The sequence below is a fragment of the Pteropus medius genome, unplaced genomic scaffold (genome assembly GCF_902729225.1).
Source record: "Pteropus medius unplaced genomic scaffold, Ma_sr-lr_union100, whole genome shotgun sequence".
In the NCBI taxonomy this organism is placed as follows: domain Eukaryota; kingdom Metazoa; phylum Chordata; class Mammalia; order Chiroptera; family Pteropodidae; genus Pteropus; species Pteropus medius.
In genome coordinates, this window is record NW_024345479.1 from 700,839 (window position 1) to 724,824 (window position 23,986).

At 48.8% G+C, this 23,986-nt stretch overlaps 2 protein-coding genes and 1 pseudogene across 2 annotated transcripts; 1 reads left to right on the forward strand and 2 right to left on the reverse strand.

The window, feature by feature from the left end:
- Positions 1–157: 157 nt before the first annotated feature.
- On the forward strand, positions 158–21,464 carry RAB5C (RAB5C, member RAS oncogene family). Its single transcript, XM_039873468.1, has 6 exons — positions 158–315; positions 16,734–16,987; positions 18,523–18,674; positions 18,879–19,001; positions 19,928–20,021; positions 20,552–21,464. The coding sequence occupies exons 2-6, from the start codon at positions 16,822–16,824 to the stop codon at positions 20,665–20,667; spliced, it is 651 nt and encodes a 216-aa protein (XP_039729402.1). The 5' UTR covers positions 158–315; positions 16,734–16,821; the 3' UTR covers positions 20,668–21,464.
- LOC120611357 (uncharacterized) lies at positions 5,747–5,865 on the reverse strand (annotated as a pseudogene).
- HSPB9 (heat shock protein family B (small) member 9) lies at positions 21,463–23,948 on the reverse strand. Its single transcript, XM_039873469.1, has one exon. It carries the CDS (start codon positions 22,769–22,771, stop codon positions 22,310–22,312), a length of 462 nt encoding a protein of 153 aa, XP_039729403.1. The 5' UTR covers positions 22,772–23,948; the 3' UTR covers positions 21,463–22,309.
- Positions 23,949–23,986: the final 38 nt, after the last annotated feature.

A 23,986-nucleotide genomic window follows, 5' to 3' on the forward strand; every position in this document is an offset into this window, starting at 1 on the left:
ACGCCCGAATCCCGGGAGGCCACCGAGTCCTCCCAGCGCTGCGAACTACAAGTCCCGCAGTCCCTCGCGCGCGCTCTCTCGCATCTCCCGCGCACCTGACGGGCATCGCTGGTGAGTCGGCCACGACTCCCTCCCATTGGTCTATCCACCCTGTCAGTCATCTGGAGTATTGAGGGGCGGGTCGGAGGTGGAGATCCGGATCCGGAGCGACTGAAAGGCGGAAGTGGAGGCCGGAGCCTGGGACACCGCCGGGGGTAGAGGAGTGGAGCCTGTCCGAGCCCCAGCCCCAAGTAACGCCGCCGCCCCGGAACCGCCGTGAGTGTCCCTGTCCCGGGACTCAGTGTCTTGCTCGCGTTGAAGTCTCTTCGGGGCAGCCCTTCCTCCCGCCCATCCCCGGCTTAGGGAGATACTGACCCCTCCCCCGACCCGTAGCCCCCTCTTAAGGAGCTCCTCAGGCGCCGGGCCAGAAGGGGAGCCCTTCTTTCCTTCTTTCACCTACCCTTCGTGAGCCTTGGGAAACCCTCATGGCTCTCCTCTGGCCTGTCCAGTCCAGTAGTGGGAGACAGAGACCCTAAGTTCTGCTCCTAGAATTGGAGGAATCTTTGCCAGGTATGAAAGAGCCTGCCCCCATTATCTTTTAGAAGTGGCGAGGAGTGCTGTCTGTCGCCGTTTTCCTTCCACCTGCCCCACAAAAGCAATTGTTTCTCCAACGTTAAAGGAATTCTATGTCGATTTTCTGGAAGCGTGTACGGGGTGGGGTCCTGGATAAGACCATTACACACACACACGCTCCCCAACTCCTTACTTCATCTCTTCCTTCAAGCCAGAGAGCAAACCAGGATCTCAGCAGAGTTTAAAGTCTGGGTCACTATTTAGGAATGAGCTGTCTTCTTGTCTTGCCCTCTCCGCCCCCAGCCCTGCCCTCTAGTTATGTTGTTCTCTAGTTGTGTTATCCTCTGAGTGTATCTCTCTTCTTGCCTCTGAAAAATTAGCTGAGGTTTGCTTAATCCTACTCCAGATAACAGATCGGGGTGGATCTGCACATTCATTATCTTCTCACTCTCCCTCCGCCACCTCACCCCCCATTGCTCCAGGCTCAGGGCCGTCCTCCCAGAGCATGTGAGCGGTTACCCAGCTGCCTCAGAGGGACTGCACCTCCTGGGACTGCTGTCTGCTGGTCTTTAGGGAGGAAGAGAAAAACTAAAAATGAGGAGTCTGAAATTGAAGTGTCCTGAGCTTTTTCCTTCCCTCCCCTAAACACACACACACACACACACACCCCTATACCCCTCCCTGATCAACAGGTACATGCCACTTCTAGCCCCAGGATCTAGCTGCAGTCCCTTCTGGGCTTAGATTATAGAAGAATAAATTAAGATCATAATGGCACTTCTGGGTTCTTAATGTGCTAATTTTTGTAGCCCAAAGAATTCCCATACCTGCCAGCCTTTCCAAGAGACATCCCGTACTGACATCTGATCCTTGTCTATTGCTTGGGACCTAGGTGTGTGAAATGGCTGCTGGCTCAGACCAAACTGGGAGGTTCTTTGTTATGTGGCCAAAGTACAGGCCAGAGACTGTACCTTAATGCGAGCAGCCTGACTCTTTGAGGCCGTGACTGACCCTAGCTATCTACAGTGGAGGAAGGGAGGGAAGGCCACGCAATCTTTGGGAATTTCTGTAGCTCCTCAGTGTTCTAGGCTATCTTTACTGCCCTTGGATGCTACTCACAAGTGCTAAAGTCTTTTTGCTTTGAGATCTTTCTGACAACTTCTGGACAGTGAGCATTGTCTGACTCCTCCAAACTTTTGAGCTAGACCTGGGATGCACTTATTTCATTTTTATTGGACAACAAAAAAAGACTTCCTTATTAGGATCAATAGATCACAAGCCGTCTATCTGTGTGGGGGCCTTTTGAGGGTCTTTGGAGACTTCTGTGGTCAACCTAGTTTCTCTAATCTGGTCAGCCTATGCCTCTGAGGGTCAGAGCCAGAGAGGCCTGACTGCTTACCAGCCATTGGTCTCTGACTAAACTTACCTCCTCAGTAGTAGACTGGTTTCTGGACCTCTTTGGGAGTCCCAGGATGAGGCTGGCCAGTCTTCCGAGGTAACCTTCTTTGTCTGGACATGCTGTCTCAGCTCTGATTCTGAAACAGGCTTTCGAAGGAGAAGCTCTCTTTTAGAGAGACAAGGAAAGCACCAGTGCTCCAGGTGGTTAGGCAGCCACTTCTGGCATCCACAGATCTCGAGATCTGGCATTGCTTGGCAGAAAGAGAGAGGGCTCTGTGTGGAACAGAAGCTCCTCCTCTCTGATGCCCTTACTCTCCTCTCTTGCCTCATAACTAGTGGGCCTTTTTCTGCCTTTATACTATAGAGGGGTGGTAACAAGTAATTTTTATAAATCATTTTCAAGTTACAAAGTTCTTTTCACACGTGTTCCTCACAAGAGTCATCGGAGACAGTGGGATTTGTACCTCCACTTTAGAGCTGATGCTGAAGGAATTTAAGTAGCTTGCCTTAGATCAGACAAAGTGGTAGAGCCAGGACTTGGGATTTGGGATTAGATGTTCCTCATCTTTCCTAATAGTGGGCTCCCCTTTAGTCTGTTTGTTAAAGGAATGAACATGCAAGGTGAGCAGGCAGTGGCCCCAGACCCGTTAGCGTTCTTCATCATTGGCACTCCTCCTCTGCTTCCGGTTTGCTCCGCCACCCTTTCCCCACTCTCCTTGCCTCTTTCTTGATCCTCTTTTCCTATTTCTCTGGGGACCATGAGAGTTTGCTGACATCTGCATGCCATTAATTTCTTAGAAACCAGAAAAATTATTATGGCTAGAAAACGAAAGCAAAAGTGAGTGGACTCAGGGGTCCCTCTGGTCAAGATTAAGGGCATGGGGAACCAGTGGAGCTGGTCTCTGCTTACCCCTCTGATTCCTCTTTGGTGCTGCCTCCTGTTTGCAGCTGGGAAGAATGTGGCTCTCCACCAACAGCTCCTTTCACTAGAATTTACACGGAAACAGAGTAAGGTCATAGTTTAAATTTAGCCCCATTAAGCAAGTACTTCTTAGAAAGAACCTTTTTCTGACCCCTGCCCTGTAAACAGAGAAGCAGTGTGATGGGGTGGAAGGCACGAGAGCTTTAGAGTAGCCAGACCTGAGGTGTCATCTGGACTCCCCCATTTACAGTTGCATGGCCTTGGGCTCGGTTACTTGACCTACCTGAGCCTCTGTTTCTTCCAGTTAAATGGGGATACAAAATATCTGCAGAGGAGCTAGTCTAGTTCCTGGCACAGATAAATATTCACAAAATAACAATTTTGTGGATCCCTGGGGTTGTAAAGGTACATCATAATTCTTCTCTAGGATTCTGATTCAACATTTGTACCAAGAGTCTCTGTGATGTCTGGTGTGTTGCTGGATCATTTCGTATATTGTCTTGTTTCATAGATAGTGAACAGAATTTATATGGGTTGTAGTTCCATTTTCTAGAAGAGAATGCCAAGGCCATGGTTGTGCTTCTCCCTCTAGGGTTCTCAGACCCTGCTAGAGTCATATGCTGTGGATACTCAGAGACACAGACTAGGTGATGTCTTCGCCTCTTCTAGGCACTTCAGTCTTTTTCAGTTTTAAGCATTTTCATATTAAAACAGTCCTAAATCTATTACAGATTGGAATGCAAAGTTTGCATGAATTTAAGCTAAAACAAGAAGCTTGAGGACAATATTTTGGTTGCAGCAGGGTGCTTTGGGTTCGATTCCCAAATTCCTGGGCTTTTGCCTTTTTTCTTTCCTAACTTGAGTCATGGGTACTTTTGTTGAGGCTACTTGAGAAGCACTGCTTCAGGTAGGATATGTAAACTGGGACGTCCCCCAAACCAGTGCCTTGAAGAGCCTTGGCAGAGGAGAATTGAAGTAGTTCTTAAGGTGTCCTCTGATTAATAATCTCATAAGAGATTAGTTTTCAGAGTACATATTCCTATATCCTGTATATGGGAACAATAGTACAAATAAAATCTAAACTTTTTGAGCTTTGTTTAATATGAGCCAGGCACTCTCCAGAGCCCTTCAGACATACTGACTCCTTTGATTCTCATAACAGCCCCGGGAGGAAGGTTCTCCGTTTAATCCCCATGTTATGGTGGAGAACTCTGCAGTAAGTGGCAGAGCAGAGGATGGAATCGAAAGTTTGTGCTTGAATCCTATGCAGCACAGCCCCTCCTTGCCAGACCTCTGGACGGTGAGCTCTTCCCTTTGCCTGGAAGGATCTCCATCTCACCTTCCTGGTAGCTGCACCTCCCATCCTTTCAAAGCTCAGTTGGGATGTTGCTTCCTCTGTGAAGCCTTCTGTCCCTGCAGGTAGGCTGAGGGCTTTTCTCCCCCTTGTGCTTCCTCACATTGCTTCTTGTTTACTTCCTGTCTAGTGTGTGAGCTCTGTAGGGGCACCAATTATGTCCTGTTTTATCTATGTGTCCTGTCCTACCAAAGTGCCCAGCATAGGAGCTCCCCCTGTGGTTGTTAAAGGGCAGACATTCACACCTGTCCCTGAAGCAAATGCCTGCCCATCCCCCTTAACACACCCTTCCTAAGCTCCTGCAGCTTGGATGTGGTGACCTGGGATTCACACTCATATCCACCGGATCCCAAAGCGTGGGCCGTTTCTTCAAACCGTCCTCTAGAAAGTTGCTCACAGATAGAAGAGCAAACAGGTAAATAGGATGAATGTTACAGTATAGATGATAGAGGAGGTGGGCAGGAGGCAGGGACAGGTGCCAAACTAAATTCCAGAGCGTAGAGCTTTCCAAATCTCCATTTCCAGTGAAGAGTTTCACAGGAAAAGATGGGCAAGGCTTTGACCATCCTCAGTCCTTCTGACTAATTTCTACAGTATGTGAACCTGGTCACTGTGTTTCTGCAGCTGTGTGTGGTGAGGCAACAGCAACCCCAGGCCAGGACTTACATAGCAAGGGCCAGTGGAAGTGAATTTAACTCCAGCCTGTGGGTGCTACTTTGCACATCTGCACAAGCTCAGCTGGATCGGCAGTGGTGAGAGCAGCCTTCCCTTGTGTAACCCACAGGTATGGCCTTTAAATTCTGCCCTGTGCCTGCGGATTTGGGTATTCTGCTCTCCTCAGGACTGTTGCTGAGGCTCCCACCAACCCACTTCCCTCTCATCCCTTAGCCCGGCTCTCTATAAAGTCAACTTGTCCTTACGAACCTGAATTTGTGGAGTCCTTGGATCTCTTTTTGTCACAAGATGAGTCACTGGCTTTTTTTTTTAAATAACCTTTTTATTTCAGAATAGTTTTAGAAAAATTGCAAAAGTAGTAGAGTTTTCTCATAAACCCCTGCACCCAGTTTCCACTGTTATTAACATCTTACGTTAGTATTGTACATTCGTCAAAATTATTAAACCACTGTTGCTATATTATTAAAGTCCATACCTTATTCAGATTTCCTTTGTTTTTATCTAATATCCTTTATCTGTTTTAGGATCCCATCTAGGACACCACATTACTTTAGTTGTCATGTCTCCTTAGGCTTTTCTTGGCTGTGATAGTTTTTTAGACTTTCCTTGTTTTTCATAACCTTGACAGTTTTGAGGAATACTGATCAGGTATTTTATAGCATGTCCTTTATTTATTTATTTATTTATTTGCTTACTTATTTATTTATTTGGCGAGGCAACCTTTGATTGACCTCACAGATTGCAAGGGCCTTGTCAGCTTACAATCCCTTATTTTTTATTTTTTATGCCTACAGCACCTGGTCTTCCTAGGTGGTCTCCCATCCACGTACTAACCAGGCCTGACCCTGCTTAGCTTCTGAGATCAGACAGGATCGGGCTTGTTGAGGGTAGCGTGGCTGTAGACTAGCAGGTCTTTCAGTTGGGATTCATCTGATGTTTTTCTCATCATTAGACTGGGGTTATAAGTGTTTGGTAAACACTTATAGGAAAGTGCCATTTTCATCACATCATATCAAGTGTAAATACAATCAACATGCCTTAGAACTGTGGCGGTCACCTGTGGTCACCTGGCTGAGGCGATGTTTGCAGGTTTGTCCAGCTGTCTCCCCTCCCTTCTTTTGCATTGTCCTCTTTGGAAGAGGAAGTCTCTATGTGTAGCCCGCCCTTGAGGAGTGGGGAGTTATGCTCCTCTCCTTGAGGGCAGAGTATCTACATGACTTATTTGGAATTCTTGTGCACAAGAGATTTGTTTAGTTCTCCCCCATTTGTTTATTCTGTTATTTATATCAGTACAGACTCATGGATATTTGTCTTGCATTTTGGTTTATAATCCAATTCTACTCTATTTTATTGCTCAAATTGTTCTAGCTATGGTCACTGGGAGGTCTTTCAGGTCCCTTTGATTTACCCCCATCATTGTGGGTTGTTTTTTAGTTTTTGGTTTTTTGAGCACTCCTTACTTTGCACGCACTATGAGATGCTCCAGGCTCACCTTGTGTATTTCCTGCCCCAGTCTTAGAATCAACTGTTTCTCCAAGGCTACTGCCTTTTTAGCAAACATTTCCTCTAGCCATGTTGCTATGGAATTATGTGGCTGGGTTCAAGTTGTTTTTTTCTCTTGATGGTTAGCCACAGTCACTGGAGACTCCGGAGTCGGGAAAGATGGAGACACACCTGGGAAATCCAGCGTGTGAGAACCCTGGAGTTGAACCCAATAGAAAGCTATTGCTTCTCTACTTACCCATTCATTCTTCTCATACCCCTGACTAATGCTTTGATCCAAAAATGGTCAGATTCGTTATTTACTCTGGAGTATCCTATCCAGTTGGGAGGATGAGGTAATAATTGTCCTCTCTTTCAGGCACTAAGTTCTCCAGCCAAACCTTCCAGGACTCAGTTTGGTAAGAGAGTCCATGTGGTCTGGACTGGCATTCTTTTGCCTCCATTCAAAAACAGACCTCCCCTTTGGGAGAGTTTGTGCAGGACTTATGGCTCTAGGCGGGCTCAGGGCAGGCTGTCACTTTGAGCTGTGATCCTGAATTATTGACTAGCTTAAATCCTTCTGTTGTACTGTCATCCCTCCGAAGATGTGTAACTTGAACCCTGCTGGAAACACTAACTTGGGATCTTAATAGGAGTTGGTTTACAAGCCTCTTGCCTTCTATTCATAGTTTCGTGTGTATCCCCTTCAGGTGACTCTGTCAGAAGCAACCCAGGCTTGGGGGTGGGGGTGACGTGGGTGGCCTCCTGAACCCTGGCTGCTTTCCTAGGCATCACATCGCTTTCTGAGTTGCTTAGATGGCTGTGGTGATTAATGATGCCAGTTTCCAAACATCTAGTATTTTCAGCCTGGTTTTTAAAAGGAACTCTGGTTTCTTTGTCAGCTGTCCTAGTCCTGTCCCCTCCCCCTCTCCACAACTGAACCACTTCTTCCCTTTCCTGAGAGAGGCTTTGAGATGGAAGGGAGGGCATTTGGGCTATAAGATGCTTTGTGTCGTGGGCTTTTTTTTTTTTTAAGGGGCTATGGTTTGCCCGGTTGAGGATTTCAACTTAGTGCTGATTTTTTTGAATGATGGTGGTCTTCTCCATTTTTGTGGCTTTGGAAACCAGTCTTGAGAGAATACAGGTTAGGGTTGTTAACAAGACACAGGACATCAGGCGTGAGCTATCCTTTATCTAGGACACCGGTGAAAGTTGTTTAGTCTGTTTGGGCTGCTATATCAAAATCTCATAGACTGGGTGGCTTATAAGCAAAGAAATTTATTTCTCACAGTTTTGGAGGCTGGATGTCCAAGATCAGAGTGCCAGCATGGTTGGATTCTGATGAAGGCCCTCTTCCGGGTTGCAGACTGCCAGCTTCTCACTGTGTCCTCACATGATGGAAAGGGCAAGGAAGCTCTCCGTAGCATCTTTCAGAAGGGCACTAATCCCAGTCATGAGGGTTCTGCCCTCATGGCCTAATCTCCCACAAACCCCACCTCCCAATACCATCACGTTGGGGATTAGGATTTCAACATGGATTTTGGAGGGACATAAACATTCGCACTATACTAGTTATCTGATTCAGCATTCTCTCCAAATGAGGGGCACTGAAGAATGGAGTCCAGGGAAACTGGAAGCAAAAGGGTGCATGAATAGTATCAGAAGGTTTTGACTGAGGAATCCACTTTCTTCATAGGGACGTCGAGGGGCAGGGAATTCCCTGCCCTGTGAACATTGACTGAGTGCTTGCTCTGAGCCAGACCCTTTGCTAAGAGTCTCATATGCATCCTCTTCCCAACAGCTCTGGGAGATGGATATTAGTCTTTCCATTTCACATGTGAGGAAATGGGTTCAGCAGCACAACACAAGGTCAGCCTAGTAAGTGGTGGCTCCAGGAATTGAAGTTTGCTGACTCCACAGCACTTGTCCTCTTCACCCCTGTGCTGAAGGAACCTATCTGGGATAGTTAGGTGTCTTCTCTGCTGGGCTGTGGCTCTCTTTGGGGATCTGAGCCATCTGGCAGATGGATGTGTATTTAAGCCTTCAGCTGCCCCATTCACTTGCCAGACATAACCAGGCCTATATTGTAGGCTCAGTTCACCACATTTTTGAGCACTGTGTGTCAGCGTGTCAAGTTTGATGTCATGTGCTGTTGAAGGAAACTCATAGTCCAGCCTTTGAGGATTTTGTTTTGTGACCCTTTTGTCTGCAGCAATGCCCTTAATTTCTCTCACTTTCTCACTCCCAACCCTCAAGCCCCCAAGTTCTCCAACTTCTCACCACCTTCAACAGTCTTCTGAAAATTTAGGGCCATGAAAGTAGAAGTGTAATTAATTCATCGAAACTTTTTAGACCCATTCATTGCCTGATTTCTTCACCCGGCACCATTCTACATTTTGCTCAGCAAAAATTAAGACAAAAAGTCAGCCTAAAATATTCTTTGGCATCTAGGCTCCCGAGAGCAGCTGTTGCCCCTCATATCTCCCAGTGGGAACTTTGACCTTGTTTCTTGTTCATTGGGCAGCCTATGACCGCAGTGTATGTGGTCGCTGAGCAAGAGGAATTCAGTTTGCTGGTATCCCATACCAGATTCTCTTTGCTCTCCTCTCAAACATGACCTCTGTCCTCTGCTCCCTGTTGAGATGAGGGCAAGACAAAGAGGGCAGTGAGTTAAATTGGCTTTCTTTTGATTTTTATTCTTTGTAAACACAAGAAGGGTTTGTGAGAGGTGTCTGTTGCAGTTGTTGGTATGAATAGCTGGATGAACAGGTGCTGCTGATGACCCTGACCTTCAGCAGAAGTTCTTGGAGTCTTTCTGGGCCTGGGGCAGCAGCAGAAGTGGCACCTGTCCTGGTTGGTACTCCTGGCCCCTACAGAGACCCTCCCGAGGCAGAGGGGAAGAAAGGCCCTGCATTGATGAGATTCCAGTGAGAACTGTCTGTCCTAAGTAAATAGTAACTGCATGAGCAAAACAAATAGAGAGTAGTTGTGAGGCTTGTGGATCAGCAGAAATGCTGCCCAGCTTTCACATAACTTGTGCTCCATCCTGGGACCACCACGAGTATAGACTGGGGCCAGGCAAGAACCTGTGCCTTGGCTGGCTCTCTTCTTAGCTTCCCAACCTGGCACTGGCAGGTGAAGAGCTGGCTGATGGGGGTGAGCAGTCATACAGCCTCAGTCCAGTGCTCACCATGCCCCTTAGCTGGATGTGTGTGTGGATTTGTGCTGCAGAAAGTGCCAGACTTCAAATTGAGCTTTTGCTTGAGGCTTCTTATAGAGCCGCCCTGGGTGGGGCCAGAGAATCTGCCACAGCCTTGCTGACTGGGCTGTGCTGAGTCGGAGGCCAGGCCCTCTTAAGGAGAATAATCTCTTGGGAATGTCATTGTTAGGGCCTAGGGCCCCTGGTGCCTCATAGAATCAGTAGGCAGGACAAGCCTTGCTGGTACAGCTTTAGGTCATCCCCTGTCTGGTTGGCCTTCCTTCCTAACCTGCCACTGAAATGCCTGGCTCCTCTGGTGGCCAGTGGATGAGAATCCTACAGCTGCCCATGAATCCTGGAGCCCTTCTGTGAACAGTATGGGCAGATCACACTGACCAAGCTGTGTCAGCAGCTACGTGGAGATGTCCCCACCCCGCCCCCGGCACCCTTCCTCCCTGTGGGTGCAGGGAGAGAGGGAGCAGGGACTGGAGGTTTCCATCCTTGGCCAGAAGTTAGCGCTGACTCTGCTTCTCTCAGCCTCCCTAGGGAACCCATCTGTTGTCAAGAGCTGAGAAAGCAGCTTGGAGTTTAGAGAAGGATTTCTTGGTGTTCTCGCTGGGGCAGTGCTTCAGGAACTGGAGGTCTGTCCCTCAAGGGGCTCCCACCTAACCCAGCTTAGCATCCGTCCTGAATGACATAGCAGGCCTACCTGCACAAGGGATAGGGCTGCAGGAGCAGCTGTGCTCTGTCCTGCTGACTCCTGGCAGTGCTCCAGGTTCAGCCTGGACAGTATGGTAAAGGACCACTTGGTGATGTGTATGCAGGGCTGAGACCTCTTGGTGCCCCTGCACACTGGCCTCTTTTGCAGGTGTTTGTGGACTTGGTGGCCTCGGCTAGAGTTCTCTTAGATTCCATCGGGGCCTTGCTGTGTTGTGTAAGTCTAGGCACTCAGCCCTAGAAGAGTCTTACCATTGAAAGGGGAGTGAGATGAAACTGATCCCAGTTAAGAGATTTGGGTGGCTGGGGGCAAATTCAAGGTCCAGTCCCAGTGGTATGGGACTCACTCTGGGATGATGTACCTCCCTTCCCCCTGGAAAGCGGGGAGTCTTGCTGTGGCTGTGTAAAGGTAGCCCCCCCTTCCTCTCCTGATGCCATTTCCCCTAAGGCCCCTACTTACTAGTGGGATGAGGAGCCCTAGTCTTGGCCTGACAAACCCCATCAGAGTGCTTCTTAAATCTCAACCTGATTTCCGGGACAAAGCTTACTCTGTTATACTCTCCGAGGGAGGCACAAGTCCTTTGTGTAGCAATCCCGTAGTCCTGACCACGTGGGAGGACACCCCTCTCTTTTGTTCCGTCTCCCCCACTGCACCCCAAACCCCTTTTCCCTCTTAAGATATTCTCTGAACTGGTTGGAGAGTGTGGAGCATCACACTATCAACCTTCCTCCCCACTGAAAAGACATAAATATTGGCTTCTCTTCTTAGTACGATGATGCTTCAAACAGCTTTATAATTCTTTAGCCCAGTTAAGTGCAAACAGTAAATGTATCCTTAATATATGCAGCAGTCATATTTGTGCTGAATCCTATTATCTTGCCCCTGTTTGAGTATCTTTGTTTTCTTTCAGTCCTCTAATTCAGGCATCATCTTTTTATTGTCTTTATTATTCTGAGTTTTGTTATACTAAAGAGGAGGCAGAAAATATTTTATGTACAGAGGAGCTAGATTGGTGTCATATCATTTGTAAGCTTTAATTTCTCATTATATGTAAAATTCCATAGCAGAAACCTGTTTTACCTTTTTATTGACATGTAACTTACATATAGTAAGGTTTACAAATCTTAAGTGGACAACTGGACAGATTTTTACATTTGTATATATCCATGTATCTCCAAAATCAAGATATAGGAGTTTTCCATCCAGCAATGTTTTCTTTTAACTTGATACAAACTAATTTTTCCATAGTTTCCATTTTTTATTAAAGTGTACTCAGAAGGTGGTAGCCCCCATTATTCCAAGTGGATTTTATGACATTGGTAATATTCTTGGGTTCTCTATCTCTGATGAGGGAGCTTTGCTGGCGTTATGAATCCTGTGCTCAGGCTCTGCCACTATCTGGCTATGACCCTGGGCAGGTCACCTCACCTTCATCTCCTTCTCTGTAGTTTGGAAAAGGAGCATTAGGTCTTCAATGACCTTTTGAGCTTTAACAACCAATGAGCCAAAACTACTTAGCCTCTTAGTGTAATAAACCTGGCACTTGTTGGAAATTTACCTTCAGCCTAATACTGTGCTGTGTATGCCATGTGTTGTTTCATTGAACCTTTCCAATAACCTTATAATTTAATAAGGTTGTTAGTATTAAATAATACCATTTTATAGATATGGGACTGAAGCTAACAGCGGTCACTTGTCTGACTTGGCCAAGGTCACTCAATTAAAATAAATGGTGGAGCCAGGCTTTAACCAAGCCTGATTCAGTCTCTCAAGTCCTAACCTGCTAGTTGTGCTGGGAAGGGCGACTGGGTACACCTTTTGTAGCTCACAGCTTGTAGCTCTGCAACCAGCTAGAGGCCCAGGTAGTCCTGCTGTGAGTCTGCCCTTTGGTCCAGTGCACGGTGGTAGCTATTTTTCCCCTTCGATGAAGAGGCGTGTTCTTGAGTCCGAGTAAATCATCTCCCTGGCTGATCTGCATTTTTAAATGTCTTCTACCTTAGCCTTTGAAACTAGTTCCCCCTCTTTCTGTGTCCCTTTTTAGCTAACAAGTCTCTTCTGCTGTCAGCTTCTATTGCCCAACTCTTGTGGTGTTAAATTTTCAGGAATGCTTTTTTTCAGAGAGAACATAGCTGAAGAGTCACTGGCCAGAACCACCTCTAGAGGGGCCTGGGCAGGGTCACTTGGTTCTCACGGCACCCCCCAACTTCCTTTCTGGCTAAGTTGAGTGAGCCTTGAGTGAGTGAGTCTCCAGCCCAGCCTCTGGTCAACAGAATCTGATTGGTTTCCCTAATCAGCTCACTATCCAGGCTGTACTTAGATTGTCAACTAGAGGAAGTTGCTGAAGCAAACAGGAAGCGTGAGAGACACCCATCAGCTGGAATTGCTCACCGTTTTACCAGGAAGGACACAAAGTATGAAGTGGGTGACTTCATGGATTAGAGAAGAGAAAAGGTGAAAATTTCCAATGGAGGCTGGGAGGAGGGGTGGCATTCTAGCAGCATCTGGTGGCTTGGAGAAGGCTTCGGTTGTTGAGTGAAGCCAGCAATCAGTTCATACCCCTGATCCGATCCGCCTGTATTGTCCACAGTGCTGATCTGGGGGTACCTTTCTGTCTCTCGCATTTCTCCCTCCTTCCTGTATCCGCTGTGGCTCTCGTGCTTAAATCTGCTGCCTAGAATCACTTGGGGGAACTTATTTTGAAAATGTTGATTTCTGGACTCCACCTCTAGAGATACTAATTCAGTTAAGGTTATTTTCTCAAAACGCTCTGGGCGATTCTGATGAACAAAGTTTAAGACACACTGACCTGCAGTGTCCGGAGCAGAGGAACCCAGAGCAAGGAAGAGCAGTGTCCTGCTTTTTCTTTCTCTGTCTGCCATTGGCCCCAAAACTGTCTTGGCACATGCTCATTATGCCTGTTCACTGGGCCCGAGAGTTTAGGAGCTTGGATCCCTTCTGCCCTTTCATGTGCATTGTAGGAAAAGGCATAAGGTGTCTCCCACTTCTTGCATCTGCCTTCCTTTCCTGTGAAGATGCGAGATTAGGAATGGAGTTTATTCTCCATGGCCTCTGAATAAACCAGAGTTCTGATTTGGTGAGGGGAGCAGGTCATTGCAAAGAGTCTTTTGTCATGGGTCTGAAGCTCCACCCATTACAGCAGCTTCATGAAAATATCCAGGGGGAAGTTCATCTTACTTGTATTTTTCTTGGTGCTGAAGAGACTACTGAAGAGATTTTTTCCTTTTAATCTTTGGCCCATTCTATATCTTATAAGAAACTTTGACTACAACTTTAGCTCTTAAAAAGCATTTGATTTTTGTCTGAAAGGAGACATTTACTATGCCGTTTTTGGTTATAATTTCATCACCTGACTGCACCTGTGGATGATTCTTGCCACTGGTTCAGGCGGAAAGATTCTCACAGTGAGATTCCCTCCCTTAGGCAGTAGGCCAGCTCCGTGTGTGAATTCACCTTTTCCACCTGCCCGGGAGGGGATGGCATAAAGCTTCCTGGGACTCTGGCTGGGGCCGCCCGCATGTCTTAGACACCACCCCCTGTCTGGGTGTGCCCTTCATGGCAAAATCAGCTTCCTCTGTGCTTTATTATCTGGGAAGGTTCGCCACCTCTGTTCATGTGATAACCAAGTGGGGCCAGGAAAACCATGAGGCAGCAGGCCATAAAAAGTGCCGGGTGCGCCTGCTCAGGTGTCTGTGGAAGGCAGGACCAGCATCTAGGCAGAACATGTCACCAGCCAGTTTGTGCCAGGCAGAATATGGATAGCGCTTTAAAAAAAATACAGATCCCGGGCGCTCCTCCAAACCTTCATTGGAACCTCTGGGTGGGGGCTGGTGATTTTGACGTGCAGACAGAGTTGAGAACCACTGCATAAGAGTTATTGTCTCTCCTTCTGAGTTGTTAAAAAATCGCATTCTGTCTAGGCAGGTTTGGAAACCCACTGGTTTGACAGGGACAAGACCCAGATGTTACCTCTGTTTTTCTTGACTTGTAGGTGCTGTTTACTCATGCCGGCAGCCCACAGCTTTGGTTTTTTTCGGAATGGGGGACTTCATCTTCTGTTCCTCTCTCCCCACTCTTTCATAACTCCTCTAGTGCCGCAGCCACACTCTGTTGCCTGGCTAAGATTCTGTGTCATGTGGATTCATGGCAGTAACCAACTTGTAATTCCATTGTGGTTTTCCTCTGTCGCTGTCACCCTGCCTGGCCCTGGGTGGCTCCTCCCACTGTTGAGAGTACTCAGGGACTGCAGGATCACTGTGACTGTCTGCCAGGGCGAGACCTTGCTGGGCCAGCAAAGCTGCTGCCACAAAAAGAGTCTTATGCACTCAGCAACCCCAAACCAAACATGGTGTGGACGTTGCTGCCATCTTTCTTCTACAGCAGGGAGAATGGCAAGGAGACAAATGAGCATGTAGACAACCTGAGTTTACTCAATCAGGCTCTGTCACCTGTATGCTGGGCGGCCTTGAGCAGGGCATTTAATACCTGAACATTAGACTATTCATCTGAAATAGCCTTTGTTTTAAAGCTTAAAGGAGATAATGGTTATGCAATTGCTCAGTAAGTGTTAGCTGTCTGAAAATTTTTTCATTTGGTAAGCACCCTTTGAATTCCCAGTATGTAGACAGGCATTGTGAAGAAGGCATTCAAAGAAGCCAGAATCATAGACCTTGTTTCAAGGGCCATAGAATTTTGCAAAATTATTGATCGGGGTAAAAGAGAACGCATCTTAAACTACAAAATATTTCAAAACTGGCTTTTCTTGTCCCTAACTGAGATCCTCGCCCCTCACATACTTCCTTCCTTGTACTCTTGGAAGAAGAGGTGGCCCCATTTCAAACCTCTTTTCCTTTGGTGCTGTCCAGAAAGGAAACTCTTGTTCCTGGTTAGTGAATCATTCTTCCTGAAGCTCACTTTTTAAATGCGTTGCTGGGAGAACTTGGATGTGAAAAATGATTTGAGGTGGCACAAAGCATGCCCTTTGCTGTCAGCTTCTTGCACAAGTGTCAACTACTGGTTCCCACAAGCATCTCCCTCTTCATTTGCCACCCATCCTATGACTATAAGAGAATATACTCTCCTTGCTCAGAGGGCAGGTCAGGGCCATCTTTGGCATCCTGTTTCAAAGACCCCTCCTGCTTAGACTCCATTACGCAAAGCACAGTCTAATCAAAATCTTTTCTTTCCAACTTGAGTTCAAACTCTGTACAGAGTGTTTAGGGCATGATACCCACTTATAGCACTTGTTTGTAAAATATTCTATATATGTCCTGAAATCTTTTAGTATAAATCTTCTAGACAGCCTTCTTGAAATAGACTCTTCATCCTTCTTTGCAGTTCCAAAACTTAAAAAAAAAACAACGTGTGCCTCCTAAGCTATCACTAACCAAGTGACTAAGATGTCAGTCAGTGCTGGAACACCAGCTACTGGGGTGCAGGTCTTGGTGTCCCATGTTTGTCTCCGCCCTCCCACACCTCCCCTTGTTCTTCCTCTGCGTCACCCTCTGCCTCTGCCAATAGAGAATGGAACTGAGGTCTCTATTTAAAAGGGAAATTTGGCAGCCATTCCGACTGCCAGCAGAGCTTTGGCATTGGTGTGTGTTTGATTTTGTGTGTGTTTTGTTTTTTAATGTGTGTGAGACTTCTGGCCCATAAAAATGAGAGAACTGTGGGGAGGAGTCTTAGGATAAGGCTTTGATTCCAGTGCACGGTCCAGCCTCAGACTGAAAAAGTCAGTCCTTCTGGAGATGGCAGGACACAATGGCCATTTTGATAACAACTTGCACAGGCCTGGTCCCTGAGTGCCCATGAGATTAGCCAAGCACCTTGTCTGAGGAGCTTTCTCCCAGGATTCCCTGTGCCCTCGTCAGCCTCACCACCCGCTCTGGCTTTGCACAGAGGCGGGCTGTGATCTTAGCTACCGGACTGCAAATTCATTGTTTGTTGACCTAGATCCTAATGTTTTCCTGGGCGATTTTTTTGGTACTCCGAGAAGCCTGTTGACTTCATTGTCACCAGGCTGGCACATGCCCATTTCTCTCTTGTATGCGTTTTTATGTGAATGTACATATTTGGGATTGGGAAATCAGTGTGTTTGCTCAGATGCACAAGCCTAAATTGGGAGACCACTTTTCTCTTTACTGCTCAGATGGTTGTATAGCAAATATATTTATGGTACAGCCTAGTAAGAGCTTTTCTCCTAACTTTTTGGGAGTGGAGGACAGGGAGTTGGGGTGAGGGGAGGTGGTCAGCCAGGTCTTTGGCAGGGGACAGAGGGAGAGCCCTGTGATTTAAGGAGGGCTCACTGTGTGATAGTCTCTGGGCTAACCTAGTACTTCTGATTTCTCCTTTACAGTTGGAGGCCCCCTCTCCACTAAGTGCCTCTCTGCATAGCACCGGCCCCTGCCCCCACGCTCACTGGTACCACTACAGCGGGACGGGCCATGGCGGGTCGGGGAGGTGCAGCGCGACCCAACGGACCAGCCGCTGGGAACAAGATCTGTCAGTTTAAGCTGGTCCTACTGGGGGAGTCTGCAGTGGGCAAATCCAGCCTCGTCCTCCGCTTTGTCAAGGGACAATTCCATGAGTACCAGGAGAGCACAATTGGAGGTGAGAGGGCACAAGGGAGCGGGGGTGGCCTCGCGGAGGCCAAAGAAAGACCTTGGCGTTGAGGAGAAGGGAGCTGCCTGCCCAGAGAGACTAAAACTCCTGGGGCAGCAGAACCTCTCCTCATCTGGGTCTTGGAATTAAATCCAGCAGCTGGTCTCCAAGCTAGAGTTCCAAGAATTAGCTGGGAGTCAGACAAAGCTGGCTTCCTCTCTCGGTTCTGCCTCTTAATTATTTGTGTCACCTTGGTGAAGACCCTTCCACTAACAGAGCCTCTGTGAAGAGAGAGTCTGGGTCAAGATGTCTGCGGGTCCTTCTTACTGTGCCAAGCAGTGCATCTGCCTTGGCCTCCCACTTTCCAAAATGGGGAAATGGCCTGATGAGTGGGCTGGCATTTCTGAAACTGGCTTTTACTCTTTCTTAGGCTCCAAGCCTGTCGTTGATTCCCCGGATTCATTTGGGATCTGAGGGTCTGGACTCAGCCCCCTGCCTCAGTAGCCAGTACAAACCTCAAGGGGCCAGGGCCGACCTTGGGCTTGCGCTATCCTTTCTCTATCTTCTTGGTTGGTAGGAGGTTTCTAGGCAGCTGGAAACGAATGGGCCGTGTCAGCAGTCTTCTGCTGCCTCCTCAGCACTCGAGCCTGGAGCCAGAGAGAGGGAAGTGAGGCAGAGCCCCGTGTCCTCAGGGAGGTCGGGGGAAGGCAGACAGGAGAGACTTTTGAAAACAGAGCTCTCTGGGATCCTCTGCTGCTGGGTCCCAGGGCAAAGGGGCCTCGCACCTGCCAGTCTCAGCTCTGGGACTCCCCCTTCGAAGCATTTATACAAGTGCCGCATGTTCCTCTGCCTCCTCAGGCCAAAGATAGGGTCACTGTGTTCCCTGAAGGTCAAGCCACAGGGTGGCCAATCAGGAATGGGTTGAGGTCAGAGCTGGGGGTGGTGGCTAGCTAGCGTGCCTGGAGGTGGCAGGGGTGGTTAGGAAGCTGGCCACCCAGCCTCTGCCTGGCAGTGGAACAGCCTGTACTTTCAGGCATCCCCAGCATAGCTAAATATGTGAGAATGTCCTCAGGAAACAGAAGGCCAGTGACACCCCTGGCCTGGAGCAAACTGAGGGACTTGGAAGGTTTCCAGCTGGGCTGTTCTGAGGCGGGTAGGTGAAAGAAGTGGGTGGCTGGGCCCAGGCCCACCCATCTGAGCCTAGAGTCAGATTTCCTTGGGCTTTCCTTCTCCTGCCCCTTGCCACATTTTTCAAAGAGTGCTCTTGAAATGGCCCAAGTGCAAGCAGGCTTCCCTTCTCCTGCCTTTGCTGAGCGTAGGTCTGTAAAGTCTGTGCATTCCGCAGCCCCCTCGACATGTATACAGAGAAATACAAATTCTGCCTGCCTTGCTCAGGCGTGCTTTGACTGCCATATCAGGGGCTTTTCTGTGCCTATCTCAGCAGAAGGCTTCTGAGTGCCAGAGCCCGGACGCAGCAGTGGAGATGGGTGGGCATAGCTGCTCGAGCTCCTTCTTACCTGGTACCATCACCTTTCCTCTCACAGCGGCCTTCCTCACACAGACGGTCTGCTTGGACGACACAACAGTCAAGTTTGAGATCTGGGACACAGCGGGACAGGAGCGGTATCACAGCCTGGCCCCCATGTACTACCGGGGGGCCCAAGCTGCCATCGTGGTCTATGACATCACCAACACAGTAAAGACTTCCCCTTACTTCTCAACCCTTGTTCCTGGATGGGGTGTGGGCAGATTTGCTCTGTTATTTGTGGGTATCTCACCGGAATCTTCAGGGTAGTGACATCTTAGACACCTTGGCTCTGCCAATGCGAGCTTCTCTAGTGAGTGGCCTTGGGACGAATGCCTCCTCTGTCCCTTTGACATTCTGGCCCTGTCTCCCTAGGATACGTTTGCACGGGCCAAGAACTGGGTGAAGGAGTTACAGAGGCAGGCCAGCCCCAACATCGTCATCGCACTCGCGGGTAACAAGGCGGACCTGGCCAGCAAGAGAGCCGTGGAATTCCAGGTTGGGGGGATGGATAGGATTTGGGGACTTGGGGGAGGAATAAGCCAGCTCCACTTGGATTTCCCCAGGCTGCTTGGGCTTCAGGTAGGGCCACATTGGGAGGCAGCAGGGGCGCTTCATCTGCCGTCCTCTGTGACTCAAGCATGGGCAGAAAGGAAGGAATTGTCTGCCTCTCCTTGTTCGTTGTCAGTAGGGTGTATGTGCGTATGGATAGCTGAAGCTTTTGCTTATTTTTTCTGTAAACTGACTTTTAAATGAAACTTACTGAAAAAGAAATATTTTTTTATGTTATACTTTATACTTTTATGTTAAACTTAAACAGTGCAAGAAGGTATATAGAATGAAGTTTAAGTCTCTAACCCTTGAAACTCAACCTCCCTTCCCCCAAGGTCCTCAGTTTCTCATCTTCCAGAAATATGCACATGTGTATGAATCCCTTTATTTACATAGATCGGAGTGTGTTCTACACACTGTATATTTATTGTTTTTTACCGGTCCCTAACTGATGGGCTTCTGAGTTGTTTGTAATAGCAAAAGACTGGAAACAGTGCTGTGGTCCATATGCACATACTTCTGTGCTTTGGTTCAAATGTGCTACTGTATTTGTAGGATAACTTTCTAGAAGTATTTTCTAGTCTAGTGATTCTGAAAAGCAAGAAGGCAAAATGGACATAGGGAAACCTGAGTAGAACATCTGCTGATGTTCGTGAGCTGAGAGGTGCTGTACCTGAAGTGGGGATCAGGGGTGATGGGGCAGATGTCTCAGGGGAACCCAGAACTGGAGAGCTACAGGCCCGAAAACCCCTGCAGTGTCTCTGTTGTATATAAGGCACTGTAATCAGGGAAGATTTTTTATCCTGGGCCCCAGCCCCTGCCAGCTGTCAACATTTCCCTCCCACCCACTTTCTCACCTCTGTCCAAATCAGGAAGCACAAGCCTATGCAGACGACAACAGTTTGCTGTTCATGGAAACATCAGCAAAGACTGCAATGAACGTGAATGAAATTTTCATGGCAATAGGTAAGCTGCCCCTCCTCCCCTCCCCATATCAGGGCATAGCACTTGCCTGCTATTCTGTAGGTTTGCGGAGTCCCTTCACCAACAAATCTTTTACCATTTTTAATATTCTGATAAAATCATTTTCTTCATCTGACTCCCATATATGTAGCTATTTCACTTCAGAAGTTTCTAAAGCCTGGGCCAAAGTCTCAACATTTTACTTCCTGACCTTTCAGCCTGCCACCCACCTAAAACTGTGTTATCACCATCCTACCCACTTCTTAGAATTTTTTTAGCCCATTTGGCTCTGGAGTCATCCTGCCTAGGTTCGAGTCCTAGCTTTACCACTTATTAACTCTAGTCCTGGGGAAGCTACTTAACCTCTCTTTGTTTTTCTGAAACACTCAGAATGCACCTGGCACATAGAAGCGAAGCCCTCAGTACGTTCGTTATTAGTGATTAGGTGGTGAAGGCCAGATTTTCCTCAAGTGGAATTGGGAGACAGTACTGGGGTACCCCACAAACACATTTTTCCCTCCTCTCCCAAACAGCTAAGAAGCTCCCCAAGAATGAGCCGCAGAATGCAGCTGGTGCTCCAGGCCGGAACCGAGGTGTGGACCTCCAAGAGAATAACCCAGCCAGCCGGAGCCAGTGCTGCAGCAACTGAGCCCCCCTTGCCTGCCCACTGCCCCCACTTCCTCCGCCTGAACGACCCGACTGGAATCCACTCTAACCAATCGCACTTAATGACTCGGGCCACCACTGGGGGGGCAGGGGGAGGGGTCCACCATGATTTCTCCGTATAATTTTGATCATAGGCCGGAGTGAGTTATTCCACCTGCACCTTTCTGTACAAATACTAATTCAACTTTAAGTCTTAAGTCACTTTTTTTAATATATATGATCTGCTCTTCCCACTTCATGCCCTTTCTACTGCTCTCCCACTCTCCCTTTGCTGGTAGTAGCCATGGGCCCCTGTTCCCTCCACCCTTGTACATGGGGAGGCAGGGCTTGGAGTAGTTTCCCTCTTTCCTCTTGCTGATGAGCATATTCAGCAAGAGCATTCGTATCCTTACCGTGCTTGGAGTGGGCTTGGTTCTGGGAGGTGGGACAGGCCCTAGGGGCTAGTGAAGGGAGAGGCAGTCCTTCCCTCAGCTGGCTGGCATCAGGCTGCAGCCCTCCCCAACTCACAGCTGGAGAGAAACCATAGCATTACCACAGCATTATTGTGACAGCCACAAACCCATTGCCTACAACCCAACCCGCCCCCCTGGTCCTTAGTCACCCCAACCTCTGGCTCTGAGCCCTATTTTGACCAAATCACGATGATGAGTATTTGGGGATGGGTGGGTAAGGGGGGGAGTGGGAGGGGATGGAACCAACTTTTCTGTATTTTGTATTGTATGTTTTCTTCAACATGTAACCAATCAGTATCTTGTCAATATAGTCAGCCGATCAATCGATCTCCCACTTGTCTTCCTTGTCTTTCTCTGGCAGTTTATCAGACCTCTCTAGCTTACTTGAAGTTAATTTAAAATGAACCACTGAATCTTGTTAAACAAAAGCTCCCTGCCCCCAAGTGAGGGGATGCTAGTGATCATGGTAACCAAGAGAATGAGGCTTTTAGTATTACCAGTACTAATGACATGGGGGTAGGGTAAGAGTGACCTGGAACTGAATCTCACCAAGTCTGAAGTTGAGAGTCCTGCATTTGCCTCGCCCCCACCCCCTCCGGATTATGTTGGGGTGATGTGCTGTCCAGATTTGAAAGTAGTTGGTCTCTGAAACATCAGAAACCAACTTTGGGAGTTTTGTTTAGTCTGTACCAGGCCCGTGAGGGACTGGGTCCTCTCACTTTCTTCCCCGAAGAGGAAGAAATACCAATGACCTCTGGAACTTTGAACTGATCATTGGGCCAAGACAGCAACCTCACACCAGGTCCAAGCCATCTGGTCCCAGGTCTCTGGGGGGCCCTCTGCTGGTTCTGGAACAAGGTGACTCCTGGGCTTTCTCAGCCCTCTGCTGCTCCCTGCTGGCATTGCTGCTCTCAGCTGTCAAGAGCTGGGGATGTTGGTCCAAGCTGTGAGCTGAGATGAGTAGGACAACACTGCCCCACCCCCAACTGCAGCTTCTCCCAGAGCCACAGAGGCCTGATTTTTGGTGGACCACCATCTTGAGCTCCCTTTCTGGCCTACCTCTACCTTTGTTATACCTCCACCTCTGAGCCCCAACCCCAAGAAAAGACCATAGATGCTAAGGCTGCTGCTCACTAGGGTGGTGGTTTACTGGGTCAGGCTGGGTTGGAACCCTTAGGGCCCCGGGCTCCTCAATCTAGAGGACGATCCTGTTGGGGCTTCAGCGGAAGGCAGCGCCTGGCGCTGGCCTTGGACACACAGATGGCCCGAGGGCGTCAGGCAGCAGGTCATGGCGGCGGGATCCAGGTCCCGTGGTAGTTGCATTTGTCGGTACACCCTCTGTGCCATGCGGAAGCGGCCCCCATCTGGGTTGTAGCCCTCCGTTTGCCGCTGGCCCGTCACCATCAGGTACTGCCCGTCCACTTGTACCACCAGCTCCTCGGGGTTGAAGCCATGGGCGTTCATCTTCATCTGGAAACCATTCTCCGCCTGGACATTGTCCCGCGCAGCTGCCTCATTGTCCTTGAGCAGCTGCACCGGCAGCACGGCCACCTGGTTCTGTTGGGCGAGGGCTGTGCTAGGGCACCGAGACGCCACCTGGCTCCCGTTGGGGAGACCACTACTGACCCGCTTCATCCGAGTGAGCAACTGCCGTCCAAGGGCACGAGGCTCCGAGTCTAGCACTTGGTGCTCGTGCAGGGGTGGGACACAGAAAAAGAGGGACCTCCCGTACCCCGCACGGTTCCATTCCTGCTCCGCGGCTCTGATTTCCTTTCGCTTCCGCAGAGTTCGGGGTCGGCTACGTACGTCCTACCTCCACAAGTCAGGTTATCAGCTGCCCCAGCGCACTCGCTGCTGCTTTTATCACGGATCCCGCCCCCTTTTCGGGCCCCTCCCCACCTCCGTCAGAGAGGCCAACTGGATATGCCAGAGGAGCTGGACTGCGTGAGCCGTGGTCACCAGCCCAGAATAGAGATGACACTGAGCCGCCACAGGGGATTTTATGCCCTTCCAAGAATCAGGTCTGGGGGCCAGGATTGTCCCCCAGTCAGAGCCATTGGAGTGTGACCACGGGATCATCCATTCTTGGAACGTCTCGCCTTTCTCTGATCACGCACAATCCCGTTGGCACACTGGGGATAGGGAGGAGGTATCCTGTGACACACTGATACCTTGAAGACTGGCTTCCTTCACTCATCCATCCTGGGCTTACTGTGCGGCAGGCTCGGGCTGGGCTTGGGGATCATGCAGATGAAGACGTGGACCCAGTCCTCAAGGTGCCCACGGTGTCGGGAGAGAAACCTTGTCATACGCTGGGAAAGGCTTCCGCCCTCCTCTCTCTACCTCATACCCACCTTGGTAGTCTTTGGGACCACCGCCGTGCCTCTGGCACTTATTGTTTTTATAATAAACCCTCTTTGTGGAAGTATAACATACATATAGAAAAGTGCGCAAAAGGGTACAGTTGAATTATTCCCGAACACACCTGTGTAACCGCTTCACAGGTCAAGAAATAGAACTGTTGTTACTTAATTTCCGCAGCTACAATTGTCTCCGGAGACATGTGAGGCAGGGACAGGGTGAGAGTGGAAGGGAGATGTGCAGGGAAGCCAACTCGACCCCAGACCCCAGACCTATACCTCCACCCTCGGGGCTTGGGAGGAGAGTCCCCCAACCAGAAGCGTTTCCTGGGACGCTTCTTCTAATCCCCAAGAGGACAACAATCTTCACTATCCTTTAAGCCTTCAAAAGAGACTGGAAGTGAGGAGGGGTCAATCTGGGGTGCTGGCTTGTGCTTCACTTGGCTGTCTAAGACCAAAGGACCGGATAGAAAAGTCTGGAAGCTGGAAG

Bases quoted from the DNA above. Each gene is read 5' to 3' on its own strand.
- RAB5C (XM_039873468.1), top strand. From the start codon at position 16,822: ATGGCGGGTCGGGGAGGTGCAGCGCGACCCAACGGACCAGCCGCTGGG. The intron at 19,002-19,927 runs GTTGGGGGGATG...TGTCCAAATCAG, and splicing joins AGAGAGCCGTGGAATTCCAG to GAAGCACAAGCCTATGCAGA. The intron at 20,022-20,551 runs GTAAGCTGCCCC...TCTCCCAAACAG, and splicing joins TGAAATTTTCATGGCAATAG to CTAAGAAGCTCCCCAAGAAT.
- HSPB9 (XM_039873469.1), bottom strand. From the start codon at position 22,771: ATGAAGCGGGTCAGTAGTGGTCTCCCCAACGGGAGCCAGGTGGCGTCT.